This window comes from Mchenga conophoros, linkage group LG2 (genome assembly GCF_057382185.1).
Source record: "Mchenga conophoros isolate Kocher_MC1m ecotype Shallow Benthic linkage group LG2, M_conophoros_male_GT1.1, whole genome shotgun sequence".
NCBI lineage: Eukaryota > Metazoa > Chordata > Actinopteri > Cichliformes > Cichlidae > Mchenga > Mchenga conophoros.
In genome coordinates this window covers 27,286,281-27,310,571 of record NC_140527.1, presented here as the reverse complement: position 1 = coordinate 27,310,571, position 24,291 = coordinate 27,286,281, and the positions used below count along the sequence as shown (strand labels likewise).

Below are 24,291 nucleotides of genomic sequence, written 5' to 3'. Positions count from 1 at the left end.
CAAAATTGTTTGTCTTTGTATTCTTTCTAGTGGAATATCTTTGAGGTAAAACGAGTTGAACAAAACAAGATATTCAATTACTTTTTTTTCACTAATCTTAAAAATTAAAATTTAAAGAATAATCAGCCAACTGTTAAACTGTGAAGACTCAGTAAAGATTAATTTTATGAAGCCCTATGAGTTTAATGGTGCTTTGGATTCTGGGTTTCCATAGTTCAGAGAGAGGCTAAAAACTATTGCATCATTATTTGCTTGTCTTTCATATGCCTCGCAGTGAATGGTATGATATTTACAAACTCTGGGGAGCCTATCATTTTCCTCCTGCCTCTTCGTGTGTTGTGTGGCAAACTCTGCACTGGAAAGGTCAAATTTGGAGGAAGATGTTTATTAGAAACGTGTAGGTGTAGTTTTGCATTTAGGGCTCTCTGTCTGGGAGGTCTGAAGCAGGCAGAGACTGGATGAGGGTAAAGTCAAGGTCACCCTAGTTGTCAGGCTTTAAAGAAAACTGCAGTCTGCAAAATGCAGGCTTTCTTTCAGCTGCAGAACAAATGGCTGTGGGACCAGCTAGTGGATCGATGTGGAAGGGGTAAAGTGTACTAAAAAGAGGAATTACTGAAGGGGGAGACACACCAAGCACACTTCTCTTCAGTGTCACTGGGACATGGAATAATTGGCTAGTGGGCTTGTATGGACAGTACATCCTCTAAAGATAATAATCAAAAACCCAAAGAATATTATAAACCCCACAGTTTTAAAATATTTCAAGGTGTCTATTAAAGATAAAATTAATAAAACCGTTCATAAAATGATAGCAGTTTAACCATAGCAGCTAAAAATAATGGTAAACAACAGTTGAAAATATTTTGAGGAGCCAAATGTGACAATAAATATCACCATATTATTTTCAGCACAGATCTACATAAAAAGTGTAGGCAGGTGAAAGAGCTAGCCCTGATTAAAGTTGAGCAGCAAATCATCTACCAACACCTCTAAAACTCACTAATTAATACACTGTAACCTATTTGTTAAAACTATCTGCAGAATTTGGTAGGTGGATTTAGTTAAATTAATTCTTTTTTACATGTATATATTTAAATCAATTGTTAACTCTTTCACCTGCCTACACTTTTTATGTAAATCTGTGCTGAAAACAATAAAGTGATATTTAGTTTCACATTTGGCTCCTCAAAATAATTTTTACCATTATGTTTATCTTAGATGCTATAATTTTATGAACCATTTTATTTATCTTTAATAGAAACCTTTGAATATTCTGAAATGGTATTTGGCTTTTTATTGATCTTTACATGACATACTATCCATAGATACACAATGTTTTAGGAGAGGAAGCAAATTTTTAGGAGAGGACAGAACAGGGAGAAAAGTTTGAATTGGACCAAAAATCAGTGGCAACAAGTCTTATAGAGTGAAAAATCTACATTTAATTTTTTTTTGTTTCAAAAAATATGTACACTAATAAGTTCACCAATATATATAGAGGATCTCTGGAGATAAACAGTGAGTTTCTACAGCCATACGTAAACACAGTGGAGGTACTGTCATGGTTTGGGGGTTTATTTCAGCCAATGATGTTAGAGATCTTGTTAAATTGATAAAAAGCATTTAACCTGAAAAGGATTTTGGAATACCATCTGGAAAGCATCTAATTTTCTTCATTTTTCAGCAGGACAATGATTCCAAACACAGCGCTAACTTAGTAAAAGCATACATGGATTGAATACTGAAGGCTACTTAAAGAAATTACAAGAAAGGTTTCTTAGGAGAGAGCTGGCTGAAAAATAAAGGTGGTTGTAGACTAACAAATATAATGAACTATTGCTCTATCAACAAATTAGAAACCACTGCTGTCTCTTTAGATTTAGAGAAAGCATTTAACCAGTGTGGTGTGGGGTTGGTCTGTGCCCCTTTGGCAGACTGTGTGAGATGGGTTGGCCCACACTGGGAATTCTGGTCTGTGCCTTGGCGGCTCGTGGGTGCCCGCAGGCCCATAGGGTGGGGTGGGGTGCCCAGGTAAGGGAGCAACTGTAGTTGTAATTGAATAGATGGCTGTTATTGTGGCTCAGCGTGCAGATCAGCCCCAAGACTTTGGACTGATATCCACACTCCAAAGTATAAAAAGCCTTCTCTTCAAGTAACGGTGTCATTATTGAGAACCCATAACAACATAAAGAAACAAGACAGAGGGTTGTGGGTCACGTAGGTCTCAGTGGGTAGACCCCATCATGTGCCTCTGCTGGCTGGTGACCTGCTCCTTGTTTTTAATGTCACTGTAGTCATCAAGGGAGGTGTTCACCCTCTCCACCACTCTCCACTGGATGCTGCTACCCCCCAGAGCGTGTGGTTGGATAAGCTGACATGGTCATTAACCCACTCCCTTGGTGATTTGGGGTGGCTTGGATCTCTTCCATGTCGGGGAAGCAGGGGGCGGTCTCTGCCAGGTACTGAGCGGTTCTGGGAGGCCTGAGAGTGTGGCCTTACATCTTCAGTACTCTTGGGGGCTGCAAATGGCCTGATTGAGGCTTCCCACCCTCATTTTCAAGTATATTTCGTAACAAAGACACACTCTCGCTTTCTTTCTCTCTCTGTCACACACACACACACACACCAAAAGAAGATTGCTGATGTATGTACCTGTGCATTTTCACACACAGTGGCAGTTGTCGAAACATTGTGCATTTCTATTTGTACTCTAACCCCCTATTACGTCCCCCCCCACCACCTCCCTTTTATTTTTCCTCCAGCCTTTCCTGCCTTCGACATTGTTATACTGTATACCACATATAATGTAATAACTGAAATAACATGAATAGAAATAAAGAAATAATCAGATAAACCCTAAACAAGAAGAGCCTATAGAGAATTTATAGAGCTGATTTTGGAAAAGCAAAATGTGTTCAGCAAAGCAGTGTTATCATAATTCTGTTTGTAAAAGCTCCCAGATAGCACAGGATTTAAAAAAAAAGAAGACGAAGAGTAAAGGTGGTCATAATAAAATTAACTTTCAGAACATCCTCTTTCACTGAGCTGAAGTATTGTGTGTATAAATTCTGCAATATCAAAAGGACTTTTAAAAAGAACGTTTAATTTAACAACGAAATCTGTCCATGTCACCTGGAGCAGCTGAGGGTGTTGCTGTCTGCCTAATTAAAGAGGTTGAGGGGAAAGGTTTGTGTACTCTGGCTGGAGGTTCTGTGTGTCTCTGTCATCAATGTCTCGCTGTGCTCCATCCCAAGGTTGCCTCTTGTAGCCGTTGCCAGACTGGCTGCGAGCTCTAGGTTGCAGGCAGGTGGTGAGGTCTTTCTTTGCCCAGTTCCTGAGCAGGTGTGATGAGGCTTATGGCCAGAGTCAAGGTTAGCACACAGTGAAGGAAAGTGGAGCCACTTGGTTTGTCCAGCGAAAATGCAGCAGTGCAAAGAGTCCAAATTGGCTCGTGAAGAATTATCCTGATCTGTCTCGCTGTGATTTCACTGCAGTAAAAGTGTTGCAGAGAGCTATTTTCATGAAGCTTTGTGTCACTTAATCATTAGAAGGAGATTGATGGATTCTAACAGTCGTCTCTGGCTATTTCTGCATCATAATCAGCTCACTTCCCCTTTGTTTCTATTTCACTTTTCTTTGGTTTGTTCTTGTCTGTCTGACATTCAGCAGTGGTGGAAGTTTAAAGCCTTAATGATGGGGAGGCTGTCAGACCCACCCAAGCAGCTTGATGGCATGAGTGAAAGGCTTTGTGAGTTTGTGAAAAACACTAAAGATGTCTCTTCCCTTCGTGGGCAACCTTCAAATGTCCACAAGGAGACGAGTGGTCTGTTTGATTTTTGAGTATGCTCAGTCCAAGCGAGGGAGGTTGTTCAATCATTTCCTACTGCTACCGCTACATAGGTCATGCACATAGGTTAGTTAAAATGATGCTATAATTATACTTAAAGCAGGAGAAACTGTTTCCCTTTTTTTTTTCCCCAAAGACATTTTTTTGTGCCAAAATGCGTAGATGCAAGAGTGCTTTGCATCACTCTCTCCTGCTCTGTGGGAATGTCATAAACGACCCACTGTAACAAATATCCAACGTCCCCAGCCGAACACGCATGCACAAACAGATGATAAACTGACAGTTTGCTTTTGCAACGGAGCCAGAACATGTGCAAACATGCTGATTTTGCTGTAAACTTGTGTTGCTCTGTTTGTAGAGCGCAGATGAAAACGGAGACATGGTTGACAGGTTTTCTGCATGGCAGCCACTCAGAAGTCCATCCGCATAAGACTGCAAACTCATAAATAACAGACCTCACGAGGTCCGACTGAAAAAACCTGTCCAGCATGTAATGCACAGACAAGCCAGAGCTGTTTAGAGTTTCAGTATTGGATTTATCTGCAGGGCCAGAGCAAAAAAGAAAAAAAAGATGAAGAAAATCTAGAATAAAAGACAGCATATGGTTAGTACCACAGTGATGGAATGGCTTAGAACACCACTTACTATTTTCAGACAAACTGTGTGGGTTGAAACATGCTGTTATGCTCCAAAGGTGTGATATTTTCAAAGCAGGGAGAGATCTACATCTTACTCTCTCGCTACAAATTCTTTTGAAACATCTTTCTACCTTCTGTCCAGCAGCTACCGAGGACTCACGTCCCAGCGCCGTGAATGACTTAAAAGCGATCAAGGATGTTCCACGTTGCTGCTGTTTCTCTCTCATTATCAATTCCTCTTTAATGAACCCCCCCCCCCCCCCCCCAACAGTGCCCCTTCCGTGTTATTCCTTAGAAGATCTGCTTTGTTTAAACGTCTGTGGCGGCATCCTGCGTGCTCACGGGATGCCGCCGCGTTTACTGTGATTGCTGTAGTCACTTACATTAGCCCTGGCTCTTAACTCTCATCTCATGGGTGGTTTACTGTATCGATGTTTTTCTCCCATAGGTTGTAACCCTGGGGAAGAACAGCCGTGGTTACCACTACATTCTGGCCAATCTTGTGAGTAATAACTATGCTGCTCCCCTGGGGTGGGGGGTGTGGGGAGGGGGACACCAGCTTTTTTTCTGCATGGAGTCTAGGTCTCAGCCTTGGGCGCAAATGTGCATGGACAATAAGTGGATTAAAGGCTTTTATATAGGACTGTATATAGTTTTTTCTCTCTCTACATATATATATATATATATATATAAGGCTTTCAATGTTTGTGCCTCATGCTTTATAAATCACAGTCCAGCAGTCACACTACATTGCAATTTTGCTTCAGTATACAGTCATATTTGAATATCAGTGAGCATCCTTAGCAATAAATAAACAGGATTTAACCTTTTTAACGATCCTTGGAGGGCAGCCATATTTTTTCCCTTCACTCTCGGGAATGTAATGTTCATTTAGCCTTGGTATTAGCATGAGCGTTTTTAAGTGAAAGGCCGGCCCCGCTCTCACTCGCTGATCTCCTGCTGCCATTTCTCCGAGTTTAGAAGATGTGATTATGCAGCAGTCAGACTCGTGTCCTTGCACAACATGACACAATTCTGCACTTAAAAAACAGTGATTTGACCATAAAAAGAAATAACTGTCATAGCTCCAGGGTCAAGAAGGAAATTTAAAGGCAGCTGGTGCAGCGTACGTTTTTAAAATGCATTAAAAAGTGTTAGGGGGGCTTTTTTTGTTGTTGTTTTTTAACATGGTAAGGCTTTCTGAATGAAACTAGGCCAGTTGGTTCAAGTAAAAAATTTAGACTCTACATGGTATGACACAAACTCTAAAGTATCTTCTGGCTGCTTGTGTATGTGAAAATGAATTCAGGTTCCACCGCAAAGTGTGAAGAGAAACATTTGCTTCAGTGTAATTGCAAACACATGCTGCTCTCTCCGACAGCACAGGATCCTTAATAAAATGCACCTTGCGCGCTGCCAGAATGGCTGCTAATATTTTGTGGAGCTTTGCCCCGGGTTATATTAAAAAACCTCAAAGAAAAACAAGTTACATGAGTCTCATCCTCCCCCGTTTCTCTTTTGTCTCGTCTCAGGGATTTTCTAATGTGAGCCTGGACAAAGTCTTCGCCGGTGGAGCCAACATTTCAGGGTTTCAGATAGTCAACCCTGAGAACCCGATTGTGCAGCAGTTTATTCAGCGCTGGGAGCGGCTAGATGAAAGAGAATTCCCAGAGGCCCGAAACGCCCCTCTGAAGGTGCTATGCTTGCAAGGCCTTTCATTGTGCATGCGGAGTGCAACGATCATCCTTTCTAAAGTGCTGTCTATTGGTTCTTCTCCTCTCATCCTCTGTTTGCCTTTGTCATTCTCTTGTCTTTCCCACCCTTTGCTTCCTCTGTCTTAGCGTTGCATCCCTCAGAGCAATCGATATATTGATAGGCAGCGCAAGCCAAGGTTATATTGCTGCTTCAATTTACATCTAATTAAACAATGATCAAGAAAGAAATGGATTTTGAATGGCATTTAATTAGATTTTGTCACGGTGCGCTGGTCAACAAACAAGTGGCTCTAGCCTCCGTGGTGAAAAGGTCAGGCGAAGTTGGAAGGGAAGTGCGTGGGAGATAAAATCATGCATTAATTCTCTATTTAATTCTCCCCGCTAAAAAGTTTTCAAAGAGGTCCTGACCCTTAGAGAAGTCCTGGCTTTTCTAATCCAATCTATCTAATCTAGCTATTTTTAGCATGAGCAAGCTGTCAGAGGTTTCGCCAGCGCCGCCCAGACTGACCCGCCTGGCAAGTGCTGAAATGCAAGTCATGAGAGCAACATATAGGCTGAACAAATTACACCAGGATTTTCTCATTTTAACAGCTTTATTAAAAAAGCAGCAGTCTTTTTTTATTGATTTGTTTTTACCTCACACCAATTCAGCGTGTCTTTAGCTGTTTTGTTGTTTGACTTGCGTGTGTGTCTGTGTGCAGTACACTTCAGCTTTGACCCACGATGCAATCCTGGTGATAGCAGAGGCCTTCAGGTACCTGCGGCGCCAACGTGTGGATGTCTCTCGTCGAGGCAGCGCCGGAGACTGCCTAGCCAATCCCGCTGTACCTTGGAGCCAAGGCATAGACATCGAGAGAGCTCTCAAAACGGTAGGGTGGGGGCGGGGAAAATGGAAAGCGAGTGGCAAGCTAAAAACTAAAGAAAAGGCTGGAGGAAGCGAAGCACAAATAGCAAGTGAGAGAGTGATAAAGATGGAAAGTGACAGAGAGAAGGGAAGAGAGTGTAGAGCTATTCTCCTCCCTCTGCCTGCAGATATCTCTGCACAGAGCTCACTCAAAAATCCAGGCCCTCATTACCATAAAACTACATCTTTTATTAAAGCGTATCCAGTTCATCATTTGATTAACAGACAGCATGCACTTCAGTAGCTCCGTGGACTCCAAGTACCTTAATGCCAGCTACAGTATGCAACCTGGGTTATAACTACTGCACATTCCACTGTGTCTTTCTGTCTGCCCATTAGGTCCAAGTACAGGGGATGACTGGGAACATCCAGTTTGACAACTATGGCCGCAGGACCAATTACACCATAGATGTTTACGAAATGAAAACAGGTGGGCCGAGGAAGGTAAGAGAGGCCGGTGGCTGTCATCTATCAAATGTGACGTACAGACCTGATCAAAAAAACAAAAAACATTTCATCTCTCTCTTTAAAAAATCTAACAGCTGGCACACATCAAAATCATGGAATCTGGCCAAAGTGTAATTTATAAATGATTTATTTCTCGGCTCTAAAAGAACAAAACTCAGTGACTGTTGGTCACATGTTGCCTCGAGCCATTTAGAGACTAATGCATGATTGTGCAGAAGTGGAAAACATTTTCAAGCAAGCCTGTACTGCCATTTATTAAAGTACTGAGGGCCAGGTGGGACCAGCAGGGCTGAGAGGACAGCAGAGAGTAATGCTGATTGCCTTTCTCCACCTCTGTTAGGTAGCAGCACTGATGAGCTATGCCGAGTATTACAAGCCTCACAAATCAGTCGTAGCCTGCAATTTGATAGCTAAAGCTGTCCTATCAAAAGAATGATAGAGAACTATTTCGTTGCTGTAGGATAGCACAGATTTGATATTTGGTCCTCTTCTGACAGTAATTACCATTCAAATAACCAATTACTGTAAAGGAGGATCCAAGAATTCCTCTGGCTCCTCTTCAAAATGCTAATTCCCAGTGGTACATTCACATTATAACCAGCACCATATGATGACCTCTGGTTTTATTTCATAACCTCTCTGAGTTCCAAGAGACAGCTGTGAATTTCTCGTTAGCTGGATAAGTGTGGGCTCAGTGTGATGTGATGTGTGATTATGCCGCCTGCCTCCCAGGCCTCTAAAGCCCACACTTCAATTAGCATTGCAAAGCCCTCACAGCTATCCCTACACTGTCAAACAGAGGAGGAGAGAGCGGGGAGAGGGGCCGGGAGAAAGGAGGTCAGCGGGAGAGAGTGAGGGAGCGAGGGAAGACGAGACAAGTCGGGCAGGCTGGGCGGCACTTTGTCATGGACCTGGAGCCCCAGTCACCCCAGTGACAGTTTCGAGGATGAAGGTTCTTAGCTGTGACTGTCACGATTGATGCATGGGCTGATATCTGTCCCAGCTGCTAGGAGGTGAGATCAGGACAGTGCCACTGGAGCAACACTCCGTGACACAGGTCCCAGCAGCCGTGTCCCTCGAGCAAAGTGTCTCAAATATCACTCAAGGACTAGAGAGCCTGGAATAAGCATTTAATAACGTCCAGCACCGCCCCGCCCGCCACCCCAAATCACCCAGTCTGCCAAGTGCACTTAATACAGCCACAGCTGTAACGATCGGGAGCTCAATTCTGAGGCGTCTGCTGCTTTCTAGCGCCCCCACTTGGTGCTCAGTCTCTGCTGTACACCTGTTTGTCCCAAACATGAAAGATCTCATGCAAAAGAGAAAAAAAAGAAAAGGAAAAGAAAAAATGCAGACCAGATGTGAAGGAAAGAAAAATCCAAGCCAGCAACAGTTAGACTTTTGGCAATAACATATGCAACACGTTTCATCACGAGCCAGAGCAGCCATTATTTCAGACGGGCAAACAAACACTTGACATTGGTTTGACTTAAGCATCTGTAGAGCAGAATGCAGAGTAACTACAGCGGCAGGACAGAGTAAAACTGAGGAGCCACTGCAATATTATGCTAGATTATTAAACGTGTATGCGGTTCACAGGTTTGAATATCAATTATTTACCATAAAAAGGTGGAAGGGATTGAAGTTGCCATTTGCTCACGGATTGCAAAGGAGCAATTGGGTATCTGAATTTCGGGTGGATCGTAAAAGGCAAAAGTCCCTCTGTAATCACGTCCGTTATCTGCACGTTGAATGCAGAAATGTAAACGCAGCATTCTATGCCCAGAAAACTGTACCTGTTTATCTGGTCTGTTTTAGTACTCTGCTCATGTGGTTGAACATCAGGGCAGAGGCAGCAAGTCTCTGGGGAAAGCTCCGTTGTTTCAATGAGCTCTGCAGCGCTGCATTTCCCTGTAATATTTGTTCATTTCCCTTCTGTATGCTCACTTATATCTGGACCGTGGGCCGGAGTGCATCACTAACCGCTGTTTTCTCTTTGCAGATCGGATACTGGAATGAGTACTCGCGGTTTGTAAATATTATGGATCTGCAGGTCTCCAACGACTCCTCAGTGGAAAACCGAACGATTGTGGTCACTACTATTATGGTACACTTTCCACGCAATTTTAAATGTTTCACGTATTCTGCCACTCAAGGTCATGGTGTTGATTCCAATGAGTGATACATTCTGTCCTGGGCGGGTAGAACCACATCTTTCTTGTGTTGCTTTCCATCCACTCACTACACGTTGAAACAGTCGATCCGGCTTGGAGGAGTGTTTCAACTGTATCCGTGTGGGTGTCAAAGCATTTTGATTTTCCATACTTCAGTGGCCTGTCGTAGCAGTGACATCACAATAATGGTATAAATGATTATGGTTGACTCCATCAGTTACAAAAAAAAAAGCATACAAATGCATACGTAAGTAGACCTGTCTGTCCTCATCAAGTAAATGTTCAATGACACTTGGGATAGACTGGCCGCAGAATGACTACAGAATGATACTGCAATGGTTTCCCAGGTGGGGCAAAGCAAAATAAACAGTATTGGATGGGGATGATGAGAAGGTGCTGTATTTCTTTTCCCTTGTTATCTCCCCTTCAATCTATTTTGTATTGCTCCTGCTATGTGTTCTGTGTTGAAGTATGCACAGCTTGTTAGCCTTTTAAACGGAGGATCATGTTCGAGGCACTTTCACAAAGGAACATATAATCACCAAATATATTTTCGATTTCTTTTCTTTAAACTGGATTTAGTAGGTAAATATTTCGGGCTTATTGGACGGCTCCCATATTTACTGACTGTTTAATGGCATTCTAATTACCTGTTCTCCGCAAACAAACGCTTCAAAATGACAAAGAAAAACGTTTGGAAAAGTGATAAGTGTCCATGGGATTTATGCAAAGCTAGATCTTCATCTGTATTCCGAGCCGTAAGCCGGCGTCACTCAATAGCGAGAGGAAACATTTAACATCTCCAGGTGAAAAATACAGTCAGGAGGCAAACACGTGTTAACAAGCAGAAAATACTCCAAGGTTAGGGGATACGTTCAGCACAGAACAAACAAACCATTGCTCTCCTACTTGCACTCTAATTGTGTGTGGCTGTAATGACAATGCCTGCTCTCCTGAGCAGTCCTATTGTTTGATAATGATGATGATGTGCTCAGTAAGAGAAAAGACGAGCTGCACCGGCATTTTGAAAAGGAGAGGAACACTAGCACGCTCCTGCTCTCCTGATCTAGTTATTTTATTTTACAGAGTACTCGTTTGCTCTTTTTTTTCCTAGATAGCAAACAACAGCTTTTTATAATCATTTTATTTTATATTATGGTTTTTTTTTGGTTTGGTTTTTTTGGAATGAAACAGCCTTTAACTGCGCATTGATGCAATGTGCTTGAATATGTCGAGATACTATGGGCACTCTCTGATCCCTCTCCTGTCACTGGCATTTACTTATGAAACCCATTCCCATCCCCACCCACCTCTGAGCTGACCCACACCTTGCCTACCAATGACTCCCAGCCCAGCTTACTCTGTGGAAGTGAAAAACTTTTCTTTTTTCTAAATTATTTCCCATTGAAACGATTATCCTCTTTTTCATTGACCCCCTTTATTACGGCCTTGGGCTCAAAAATGGGTTGGGTACATTGGCCTTGGTGTCTGCTGGCTGCCACCGCTTGATGAAAGCAGTGTGAACACTCGGTCACGCTGCTGTTATCAGTGCGTATTTGTGCATTCGCAGGGCATCATCTGTGTATGCACGACTGCATGGATGTGGTTATAGCAGCTTCTCATATTCTGTGTGTGTGCGGGAGTGCGTGCGTGCACGGAGTTATGTGAGAGCGTGCATGCATACATCTGTATAATGGAATCTGTGCGATGGCATGGGAGTGAATAAACCAGCGTGTGTTTGAATCAACAGGAAGCTCCTTATGTGATGTACAAGAAAAATTATATGCATCTGGAGGGGAATGACAGATATGAAGGCTACTGCGTCGATTTAGCATCTGAGATTGCCAAACATGTTGGAATTAAGTACAAACTGTCTATAGTAATGGATGGAAAGTACGGAGCCCGAGACCCTGAGACCAAGACGTGGAACGGGATGGTGGGTGAACTGGTCTATGGGGTGAGTACTGGGAGTCTCACTGATTACATGACAGTTTGCAAGGAACTTCAACATGAGAGGAGATCTCATTTTTCTATCTTAAGGTTATCACCAACCCATAGTGAACTCATCAGCTCTCGCCCAGTGCAAAAGCCTAATGCTGGCCCAGGAAGCTCAGCTGTGAGTGAATTTGTCAAATGCAGCCTGAAGCATTGGGGAGTTGGTGATCATCTTGAGATGGAGAAAATGAAATCATTTCTCAGTGCTGTTCATTGCAATTAATGCTCTTTGCTTTAGCCTGAAAATCCTAACTCTCTTGCAGGCGATACCGAGGTAGGTGGAAGGCAAAAGAAGGAGTCCATATGGCAAACACACTGTAATAACTTTGATGAATGAAAGAGTGTATGCCTTTGAAGTGATTGTGTAATTATGCTCAATGTTTCATGTGTATGATGAATACGCCGCATTGTAAATTCACAGCTGAGAAAATCTGCTTTAGAATCAACAGCTAAATTGTGGCTTGCGGTTTGGAACAACAAGATCCATATGTGGCGCGCTCCATAAACGTTGAACCTCTCAGATTAGTGAAGGGTCACACCGTGTTTTACATCTGACGGCGCCCGGGCCCGTGTGACACCTCCAGCAATCCAAAATTGCCTCCCCTCCCGCCGCCCCATCCAACCCCACCAACCCGCTCACCCCTCTCCAAGGCCACAGCGGTTGAGCGGGGGCCAAATGCAAAATGCATGAGGGTTTGGCTTCCTCATCTGTTCAATTTCCTAACTATCAGCTTGAGAGATTGCCTGGTTTGATGTGCTATCGCCACCAAATTATCTTTCAAATGGGAAAAGACCACTCCTTGCAGATGGAAGGGGAGGAGGCGGGGAGAAAAAAAAATCTTCCAATCACATCTCTGTCAAGTCTTTCCAGGCCTGTAATTTTACAGCAGGTGGGCCGGGACTAATAGTTTTGTACATTTTGACCTTTTGACCAGTAAATTAATTTGATTTTAGTTGTCTTTTAAAGGTTAGGCCCGAGGCTGCTCTTTATTGCTTTGTTTCCCTCACCATTGATTGAGTGCTGCTTACGCCCGCACCCCGGATTAAATGGTTATAGCTGCTCGCAACGTTGTGTTGACAGGGCAAAGAAAACAGTCGTGTTTATCGGCTCTATTTGTGTTGCTCCTCGGCTGACCTTGTAAGAAACATTTTCTGCCTCCTGCTGATTCAGTCCAATGTTTTCTCGGTTTCGCCGCGAAAAAAAGAGAAAAAAAACAACAGCCCAGGCCAATATGAAGAATCGTCTTCTGCGTATTGTCTGCTTTGAAGAGGAGCAGTTATTTAATTAATCACATACACAAGCTGCAGTAACACTGTTGAACATGATTAATTATTTTCTTCTGCCTTTACAGAGAAACCCATTGTGATTTCTAAAAAGGCAGCACCACCTCCGTGGATGTGTTTTGATAATATAATGTGATTGAAGCAGCAGAGCAAAGGAGGGGGATAAAGAGAAACAGCTTGGGAAAAAAAAAAGAAAAAAAAAGCTAATGCCAGAATAAACAGTTTGGGAAACCCGGCGTGCTGAATGCCATGTGATGAAGTGTACACAGGGAGGGCTCGCAGATTTCTCTATGCAGCAACCTGTTTACATTTCGCAAATTAAAAGTTAACAGTTCTAATTAGCATGCGCACTTAACACTTAATTTTGCCTTGTGTTTGATTGCAAACAGTTTGTTTTGATTCATTTAGCGCTCCAAGTGTTGGCTAATATCCCAGGTCACGACAAAACACACGGCGCAAATGTGACCGTGCTTTCTCTCTTTGTGTGCGTGACTGTGCATGTGTGTGTGTGTGTGTTTGTGTGTTTTTCAGCCTGTCTTCCAATGTGGTGGCTCATTTATGAAAATGATATGTATAAAATGTATAATAAAATATTGTTGTTTTATATCCCCCTCAGCTCCAGCCATTCAAACATAAAGAAAAGAAATAAATAAATAACCTCTTTCTTTATGCAGGTCATAACTAACACTTGCTGTGCATGTCCCTGTTTCCAGAGAGCAGATATAGCCATTGCACCTCTCACCATTACATTGGTGCGAGAAGAGGTGATAGACTTTTCCAAGCCATTTATGAGCTTGGGCATCTCCATTATGATAAAGAAGCCGCAAAAGTCCAAGCCCGGTGTTTTTTCCTTCCTGGACCCTCTGGCCTATGAAATCTGGATGTGTATAGTGTTTGCCTATATCGGGGTGAGCGTGGTCCTGTTCCTGGTCAGTCGGTTTAGTCCTTATGAGTGGAACCTCGAGGAACAGGATGAGACCAAAGACCCTCAGACTCCCCCCGATCCTCCCAATGACTTTGGCATCTTCAATTCTCTCTGGTTCTCGCTGGGCGCCTTCATGCAGCAGGGCTGTGACATCTCCCCCAGGTGGGTCAGCTCCAGTAGACACAAGGAGTGGACAGCAGATGAAAATAGAAAAACAAATCTGATGACTACATGAAATCTTAATTTTCTGTTCTTCTCCTTTTAGGTGTTCATTGCTCGTGCTAATTTTGCATTCGTTGCAGCTATCATACAGTGGGGCAAAAAAGTATTTAGTCAGCCACCGATTGTGCAAGTTCCCCCACTTAAAATGATGACAGAGGTCAGTAATTTGCACCAGAGGTACACTTCAACTGTGAGAGACAGAATGTGAAAAAAAAATCCATGAATTCACATGGTAGGATTTGTAAAGAATTTATTCGTAAATCAGGGTGGAAAATAAGTATTTGGTCACCTCAAACAAGGAAAATCTCTGGCTCTCACAGACCTGTAACGTCTTCTGTAAGAAACTTTTCTGTCCCCCACTCGTTACCTGTATGAATGGCACCTGTTTGAACTCATCATCTGTATAAAAGACACCTGTCCACAGCCTCAAACAGTCAGACTCCAAACTCCGCCATGGCCAAGACCAAAGAGCTTTCGAAGGACACCAGGAAAAGTATTGTAGACCTGCACCAGACTGGGAAGAGTGAATCTACAATAGGCAAGCAGCTTGGTGTGAAAAAATCAACTGTGGGAGCAATCATCAGAAAATGGAAGACATACAAGACCACTGATAATCTCCCTCGATCTGGGGCTCCACGCAAGATCTCATCCCGTGGTGTCAAAATGATCATGAGAACGGTGAGCAAAGATCCCAGAACCACACGGGGGGACCTGGTGAATGACCTGCAGAGAGCTGGGACCAAAGTAACAAAGGTCACCATCAGTAACACACTACAACGGCAGGGAATCAAATCCCGCAGTGCCAGACGTGTTCCGCTGCTGAAGCCAGTGCATGTCCAGGCCCGTCTGAAGTTTGCCAGAGAGCACATGGATGATACAGCAGAGGATTGGGAGAATGTCATGTGGTCAGATGAAACCAAAGTAGAACTTTTTGATATAAACTCAACTCGTCGTGTTTGGAGGAAGAAGAATACTGAGTTGCATCCCAAGAACACCATACCTACTGTGAAGCATGGGGGTGGAAACATCATGCTATGGGGCTGTTTTTCTGCCAAGGGAACAGGACGACTGATCCGTGTTAAGGACAGAATGAATGGGGCCATGTATCGTGAGATTTTGAGCCAAAACCTCCTTCCATCAGTGAGAACTTTGAAGATGAAACGAGGCTGGGTCTTCCAACATGATAATGATCCAAAACACACCGCCCGGGCAACAAAGGAGTGGCTCCGTAAGAAGCATTTGAAAGTCCTGGAGTGGCCTAGCCAGTCTCCAGACCTCAACCCCATAGAAAATCTGTGGCGGGAGTTGAAAGTCCGTGTTGCTCGGCGACAGCCCCAAAACATCACTGCTCTCGAGAAGATCTGCATGGAGGAATGGGCCAAAATACCAGCTACTGTGTGTGCAAACCTGGTAAAGACCTATAGTAAACGTTTGACCTCTGTTATTGCCAACAAAGGTTATGTTACAAAGTATTGAGTTGTATTTTTGTTATTGACCAAATACTTATTTTCCACCCTGATTTACGAATAAATTCTTTACAAATCCTACCATGTGGATTCATGGATTTTTTTTTTCACATTCTGTCTCTCACAGTTGAAGTGTACCTCTGGTGAAAATTACTGACCTCTGTCATCATTTTAGGTGGGGGAACTTGCACAATCGGTGGCTGACTAAATACTTTTTTGCCCCACTGTATATGCAATGTCAGTGTCAGTGAGCGTACGATGAAATATTTATCACCATAGTAGACAGATCAATACGTTCCACAGGCTGTGAAATGACTTTTGAACCCTGATTGTTTCACAAGCAAATAAAGACTTGGATTGGAGTACATTTAAACAACTTGCCTTTACTTGTTCTGTGGAAATGTGCTGTTTCAGAGTGCTGATGCAGCACCAGGTTGCCGTTAATGATTTACATGGAAATTCTGATGACTGATGCAATTAGGTACATTAAACACAACTGGCAGATCTTAGCTGGTTGATGGCCACCACATGCCACCGTGTAATTACATCCCGTGTTTCCCTGTCGTCAACCCCTCTCTCGCAGGTCTCTGTCAGGCCGAATTGTTGGCGGTGTGTGGTGGTTCTTCACCCTCATCATCATCTCCTCCTACACAGCCAACCTGGCTGCCTTCTTGACAGTTGAAAGAATGGTCTCTCCTATAGAAAGTGCCGAAGATCTGGCAAAGCAGACAGAGATAGCATATGGCACTTTGGACTCAGGCTCCACTAAAGAGTTCTTTAGGGTGAGTAGTGTCAAGAAACTGCTTTATGCACGCATACACACACACAGCACAACACTAATCAGCCAGCGGCTCCTTTTTCTTTCAGCTCAAATGGCAAATAATGCATTTGGTTTAAATATTTTGCACTCAGGCGTTCTGAATCATAAAAAACTGCTCTGTGCAATGTCCTTGATCAACTCCTCCTTGCAACTTTTCCATTTTGTACCTTTAGTGCAGCACTCTTGACCTGCACAAGATTGCTCCAAATGAGGCGTGTTGACACAGAAGCAGTTCTTGAACTCTTATGACACAAACGTGAAATTTATGCAGTACTACTGCAGTGTGCAACCTTGAGGCACGGGGCCTGTCAGCAGAAAGCGTGGTAACAACACGGAAGACTCAGAGGTGATAAAAACAGGAGGCTAATCAAAGTACCCACATCAGACTCAAACTCAGAAGGGTCAGTTCATGAAGTGTAATTAGCTAGCTGGCCATGGCAGGCAAATTGGACCTGATGAAGAAGAGCCCTGTAGGTCAAACAGAGCAGTCTGAAAGACATTTTAGAGGGAATAAGCAATATGTCCGTTGGTGTGAGAGACTAAGCAGGCAATTAGGTTATAAATGAACTAAAATCTGAAGCAAAAGTGTATTAGTCTGCGAAAGGCTACACAGCAGTTAGACAGTGCTCATATCTGAGACAATCAGGCTTCTGATGTGAAACGCAGAGATGGCTAAAGCTCATGGCTGTGGCTACACTAGCAGTCCAGTGTTGAAAAAGCATTAACGAAACAGCACTCAGCCTGTGATGACGAAAAGGCAATATGACAGTCTTTTATCTTACGCTCCCTCATTACTCATCAGCAGGAGAGAAACAATTCATATGTTTCACAGCTGCAGCCTGTTGGCAGAAAGAGCACTTCATTTGTATTACCCCTGGGTTGCGTTGCTCACGACAACAAAATGCAAAGTCAATTCTGTGCTTTTTTTGGGGGGGGGTTAAAACAAAGAAGGGAAAGATAGTGTCTGCACAGCTTAATGTTTAAAACCCTTTTCTTTTTAAGTCTGCAAACTCTGGGGCTGTTTAAAAAAAGGGGGCTGCACTCAACGGTAACATCGCACATTCTAGGACACATGGCGCATGACCGCATCTTTTTTTAATTCTCTATACACCACCTCATAAATCTGTCATCACTTTCCCTTTCGCCAGAGATGCCGCGCAGGTGTGTAAACAGTGTACTATACGCCTTTGTGTCACACACATGACGGATGCCAGTTACAAATTAGCTTTAGAGTCTGACGACGGAGCCACCGAAGGTCTGCTGGTAGGAACTGTCTGAGAAGTGGTCGGGAAGTCTGGAGTTTTCTTGTGTTCTGTATAATGAGCGTCCTAGATACATCCCCGAGTCTTCAAATAGGAAATGACATGTGTGAGCTGCTCTTCCAAGGGACTTTTAATTAAAGCTGTAGAAAGCTGACAAGGAAAAAAACACACTGATTAATCAGAGTTCAAGTTCTATTTCAGATCTGTTTTCAGGAAATACATTCAGGCTTAATTAGACCCATACGGCATCAACCAGCTGGAAATTTTAAATCAAGTCCAAATTTTCAAACAAGACATATGTCATCATCTCTGACATTGCTGGCCTTGAATTTTTCATGATTTCACCTGGTTTATTTTCCAGAGCTCCCCGACAAAGAGGAACAGTGCTGCAAAACATATTTATTACCTTTTTAGTACAAAGAAATACATAAAAAAGAATATTGCTTGTGGTAATAAGCTACCAAGCTCTCTAACTCCTGTGTGGATTTTAATGTATTAATATTAGTTGAATTATCCCATTATCTACTGGAGTTCAGACATTCCTCCAAGGCTGTTTTCCTCTGTGCCTGATAAATTGACACAGCTGACAGTGTGGCAATATTGCCATCGCTGTGTACACCTATGACAGAAATTTTAGAAAAGCTGCAGAGGAATTTTCAAAGAGCGGTGTCAGAGTCTGCTGATTCTGCTGCCCACAACAAGCTAGGACAGCTGGCCTGGGAGTCCGCTGACGTGCCCAGCGGAAGCCTGACTGGCTCTAGGCGCTTGGCACTGCCTCTGCCCGTTCTTGGCTCGTCTTCCCAAGACTACCCTGCTTGTTTGGGCACCCTTCTCTCCTCGGTCCTCTGTCTTCAGCCCGTCTGCTGCATTACCTTGAGACAGTGGCGGGATAGCTTCAAGCTTTGTAATGCTCTTCCTCAACACAGCAGCTGTCATGCTCTACTGCACTGCTGTGGTTTGTTTCATCATTTGAATTCCTGTCATGGATCTTTTCATGCAGCCAGTTGAATATTTGGGTTTTGGATGATTAGAAAATGATGAGTTGTACCAGCGAGGCCATGTTTATCCTCTTGATGAGGTTTTATTCCATCAGAAAGGCTTGGCTCGGTTACATTTCCAAATGTACATGGAGGCAGAAGCTGGATCATAATAACGGCCGGGATGATAAAATGAGCTGATGTGGCTGTTTAATTATGTGTAAAGACTGGGGTGAGACCATCAAAGACAACCACACTGCTGTCCCTTCATGCACCTCATTTAACAGTGTAATAATGAAAGAATGATAATTGCACAGAGAAATGAGAGTGCAGCATTGTTTTCTATTGTCCTCATAAGACTGCACATTACTCGCAAGCCTCAAGAGCGAACATCATGCATCTTACTGATCAGCAGGTGTGTTGGAGATGAGAGCAGCAGCTTGAGTGCAGTCACCAATGCATTTTACTAAGCATGAAAATCAATTTCACGTCTCAGCTACTGTGGTACAGACACGGTGGCTTCAGCAGGGTCCAACGCAATGTTTAATAAGCAGCTTTTCTTTTTTTATGCAGAGTAGACCTGCATTAGGGCACGGTAGCACGAAGAAGAGCAGTCAAGGAGATTTATGCAAGAAATTCTTAGGTTGCCCTGCAGTCATATGCAGCGCATTGTAACACAACTCCCCGAGCTCTTGTCACTTTGTGTTTCAGTACAGTGCCGGGTAAAGGGGTGGCTCCTATAAAGATTAGAGGCTGTTTGCATAAAAGGGAAAGCTGACAAAAGTGTCTAGCGCAAGATAGGCATAACCTCTGAGGAAAAACACCATACTCTGAGGGCCCAGGCGAACTTTAGATCAGCGGCAACAGCGGGCGCGAGAGCGGTTATTGGAGTCCAGCAACGAGCATCAAAGACGAGCAATTGGTATTCAGGGTGTAGCATGTGGCACTTCAATGACAAAGTACACCCCCAGAGCCTCAACTTTCATCTCTGCATACTTGAGATACAGGTAGTCCTGGCACACAGGATATTGGAGGAAAGTGGTGATGTCTACAAACAAAATGGAAGTGAAGTAAAGTCGAATGAAATGTAGTGGCGGTGTGTTTGGAGATGGCCTTTAAGATACACAAGCAGTGGAGCGTATGTAGGGGAGGCTATAATGAAAGCAGCCGGCCACGCCGAAGGAAGAATAAAAAACAGGTTGCGGTTCGAAGGGCAGTGGACAGCATCCTGGAAACGCTGCGTAATTCCAAATCAATACAGATTAAGCGGTTATTTAGAACAGAGAGGTCAGTTTCTTTGACTTTGAACTTTAAATACGTGTTTCTCCTTGAACAATTTAATGACATTATTAGCAATATTGCAATAATAGAATCTTCAGCTGATTTCAAGGAGAAGTGATCTTCAAAATACAGAAATGTAAACCTTCTTCACCTTTGTTTTCTCTTCCTCTGCATCACAGAAGACTTTAAAGACTGTTTTCAGGCCAATAAGCATTCTCTAGATTGCAAAGAGATACTTGCAGGGTAACCTGATTAGTCTCAGAGGAAAATCTTTTGTATCTAAAGTAGTTTAAGGTGAATAGTTGGTAATGGCAGAAAAAAAAATCTTCGTTTAAAGTTTTAACATAACTTTTCTGCAACTTCTTTTGTACTCGAAAATCCAAGACTTGTGTAAATCCAAATAAGACCATGTTTCACTAACTTCTGCAACTCGACTCAACTGCAATCTCAGTGAAACGTGTTTCTTTTTAAGCAGCCATTGTTTGAAAAAAAAAAAAAACGACCATATTCTTGGGGATTTTGTATTCTACAATCAATGACCACTCTCTTCACTCACCTCCTTTCACTCTCGGTGTGTTTATACACCACTCTGCATTTAATCATTAGTTATTATTAATCTCTGGCTCTCTTCCACAGCGTGTCTTTTGTCCTGTCTTCCTCCCCTTCACCACCAACCAGTCACGGCAGAAGGCCAGTCATCCATGAGCTGATTGTGCCGGATGTTTCTTCCTGTTAAAAGGGAGTTTTTCCTTCCCACTGACGCCAAAAGCTTGTTGATAGGGGGTTGTCTGATTGTTGGGGTTTTCATGAATCTATTATTGTAGGGTCTTTACCTTACAATATAAAGCAACCTGATGAATGTAAAAACAAAGAATTAATTTTTTTACCTGATTTTTGTTTCTCAGAGAAATGAGATCCACATATAAGGACATTTGTTTTAAATGTCGATAGAACAGCGGCAGTATAATGTCCTCGTATCTGGATATCAGGCCCTTGTAGAGCAAAATGTACTATTTTGGTCTAGACATCCCAAAATGTGATGTCCACATACGTGGATGCCAGGGCCCTATTTCAGGAAGCCGGTTTAGAAAACTCAGAGTGAAAAACGATACTCAGGGTTGAGTAACCCCGAACTGTCCAACTCGGAATATTCGGTTTCAGAAAGGCTGATAACAATTAGTTCAATCAACGCGGAGTTGCTTTAACCCCAAATTAAGCGCGCGCACGAGGATACATAAAGCCCTGATTAGTGGAGCACAGATTAAGCGAGTCACCATGGAGACGGAGGGAAAGAAGGCGCGGTCAATGTATTTTACAGCGCTTGAGGCCGAAATTCTGATGGCAGCATATGCCGATAACATGCAAATTTTGCAGAAAAAAAGTAACACAGCCTCAGCTGCAAAAGAAAGGGAGCATGCATGGCAAAACATAGCCGACAGAGTCAATGCGTGAGTGTTAATTTAAACATTGATCTAGGGATTTCCACCCATTTAACACGTTATTTTATTATATTTTATTTTTTATTTCATACATTTTATTTTGTGATGTGATGTGAGTGCAGGTGCAACCCAACAGGCCCCAAATGTTCCTGGCAGCAAGTAAAAATGAAATATAAAAATATAGTCCAAACAGGTAAGGTGTAATTGTATTATGAGCCATAGTGTCTGTTTGTCCGATGTAAATCAATTGCAGTTAGAGGCTACATTAATTTCCCCTCTGTAAGCACTTATTGAAATTATCTGAGCATTACAAGTACATATTTGCTTACTCTGTATGCTCAAATGTGACCCGTTATGGCCACTAAAAAAAAAGCGGAGGCCCGAAAAACAGGTGGGGGTCCTCCACCACCACCACTCACAGAGCCTGGCCACTTGGCTTCCACATTTGTGATAATGTTGGCAGCATCACATATGATCTTCACAGTGCAGAGAACACAAATTAGCATCCATTACTAATAATGAAATAATTTGTTAGTTTGAAATGCTACAGGGAACTATGTACCTGTACATTAATGCTGTGGAAAGACTTCCAGTTCACATAGTCTCCTTCATTTACTGAAGGAGCAATGATTGGAATGTGAGTGCCATCTATACAGCCAATCACGCCTGGGAACCGTGAAAATAAATGTAAAATTTAAGTAGTAGTTCAAGTATCACCACATCATGAATTAAATTTCGTTCATCCTGATACCTGCAATTTTGTGGAATCCCTCTTTGATAAATCTTGTGGGTCTATGACCAGGGAACACCACAAACGAGTACAGGAGACGTTTCAGTGCAACTGTAACATTCCTGACTGCCCGACAGACGGTAGCCTTGGAAACGTGCTCAGCGTCACCAATATTATACAGAAAGCTCCTGTTTGCAAAAAACCGAAGTGCGATACAAATAATATGTACAGAACTGAGAGGATGTCCACGATGTGTCACATGAGCAATATTAGGCCTGAGGATGTTATTCAAATAAATTGCAGATTGTGCTGAAAAACGGTAACGTTCACACAGGAAATCATCAGGAAATGATAAAATGTCCAAACGCGCTCTAATCACTCTCTCCCGGCGGAGAGCTCTGCGGAGAATTTGGGCTTCAACATCTACTGGCTCTTCAAGGAAGAGGCACGCCATGTCTGACACTTCCTACAGTCAGGTTTCCGACAAAGAGGCGGAGAACGTCAGGGTTAGTTGAAGTAAACCTGCTAGGGGGCAGGTTAGCTTCACGGAGTGTGTCGTCATAGTAACTCACTCAGAATTAATCTAAACTCGCTTTGTGAAACCGAAAACCCAGAGTTTTCGTTAACTCAGGGTATACTTACTCAGACTTTGCACTAAACCGGCTTCCTGAAATAGGGCCCAGGTCCTAGGAGGTTAAAAACACAAAACAAAAAAACTACAATAAAACTCACTTTTATCCCAATTTATATTTGAAATCTGGTTCTTATGTCAGTTTCCATTAAGGCAACGACAGCGATACTTCCATTCAAGCATTAATGATGCCGACCAACATTTACTGGCTGGATACCCTTTTAATTAAATATCTTCTCTTATATTGCGACACAATATCTTTGCATATGAGTCATTTACTAGCAACTATAGTGTTTTAATGTTAACATCCTACTGGGAAAATGCAATCCATAAACTGTGAACCCACTGCAGTTATTGGAGACTCACAAACAGAGCCAAATGAACCAACGTTTTTCCCCTGACTGTGTTTTACTCGAGGAAAGTCCTGCTCTTTTTATTCCTCCTCTTAGGTCGGGAGGCTTAAATAACAGACCGGAGCCTGTCTTTATGCAGGAAACTCGCAGTTTCAGACAGACTTGCAGGAAAACCACCTACACAGATGATGTAACAATGTCGCCTAGGTAGGCAGATAGGTAAGTAGGAAGGAGAGTAGGCTGAGACTCACTATTTAGGTACTTTGTTATAAAGATAGCAACACTGTGCTTGATCTTAGTAATTTAAAAGACATCTAGAGAAGGAGGGTTGTGACATTTGCATGATAGCGAACACAGAGCCATGCAACACAGGCATCACAGCCATTCCCTGTCAAATCGTGGGAATCTCATTTAGGACACAGCAGTATATTCTAACAGGGCCATTATATAGTGTAAAGGAGTGGCAAGTGTATAAATCTGTATTTATGGCCGTATTTAACTGCTCAACAAATTGTCTGTTCATTGATTATGGACTTTTACAGTCATTATTCCCTAATTGAATTTTAAATGACCACCATAGATGGGAATGTGAATGATTACATTGTAAGGGAGTAGGCTCTTAGTGGCGTGTTCTTGTGGGTGTACTGTACGTGCCATTGTGCACCAGCATTCAATAATCAAACGTCCCTCCTTCCCTGCTGGGCTCTCTCACTGAGTCTTATTTTCTCTCTCTCTATCTTGTCTAAGCGTCTCAGTGGTGACTTAGCAGAAGCAGTGAAACCAGCCTATTTAGGTTTCGGCCGCACTTGGTCCCTACTCCCCGTCCTGCTATTGATGAACTGACTTCATAAAGCACTGAGGCAGCACACTCTGTCGTCAGTAATCAATGCCCAGATCCATTCTTTTCTCTTCATTCTAGGAGGCGTCTGGAGCTTTCCCACCACTGAACAGATGAGCCCCGTGCCTTTGGGGAAATGTCCTCCAAAAACTAGCGTCCTCTTCACGCTGTCTGACACATGCAAACTGAAGTCATTGAATGTGGCTGTTGTCAAATATAGCACATCTAACTCTCCTTAGCCTCATCTGTTGTATTTGAATTAAAGCAGATCAGCTATCGTTACAGCTTGAATTCCTTTTCATCTGAGCTCTGAACATTTTTC

The 24,291-nt window shown here is 42.9% G+C and overlaps 1 protein-coding gene across 7 annotated transcripts in view; it reads left to right on the top strand.

Moving 5' to 3' along the window:
• The window catches only part of LOC146582105 (glutamate receptor 3), a 93,901-nt gene that overhangs the window by 55,236 nt on the left and 14,374 nt on the right, over nt 1-24,291 (top strand). For all 7 annotated transcript variants that reach the window (XR_014894378.1, XR_014894377.1, XR_014894381.1 and 4 more), the window contains exons 5-12: nt 4,934-4,987; nt 6,018-6,179; nt 6,902-7,069; nt 7,444-7,548; nt 9,575-9,679; nt 11,497-11,703; nt 13,739-14,112; nt 16,222-16,420. Coding sequence is in view for 3 of the 7 variants with exons in the window: in XM_085291274.1 (XP_085147400.1) it covers nt 4,934-4,987; nt 6,018-6,179; nt 6,902-7,069; nt 7,444-7,548; nt 9,575-9,679; nt 11,497-11,703; nt 13,739-14,112; nt 16,222-16,420 (1,374 nt within the window). In the remaining 4 variants the exon portion in view is untranslated. The remainder of the gene's footprint in view (nt 1-4,933; nt 4,988-6,017; nt 6,180-6,901; nt 7,070-7,443; nt 7,549-9,574; nt 9,680-11,496; nt 11,704-13,738; nt 14,113-16,221; nt 16,421-24,291) is intronic.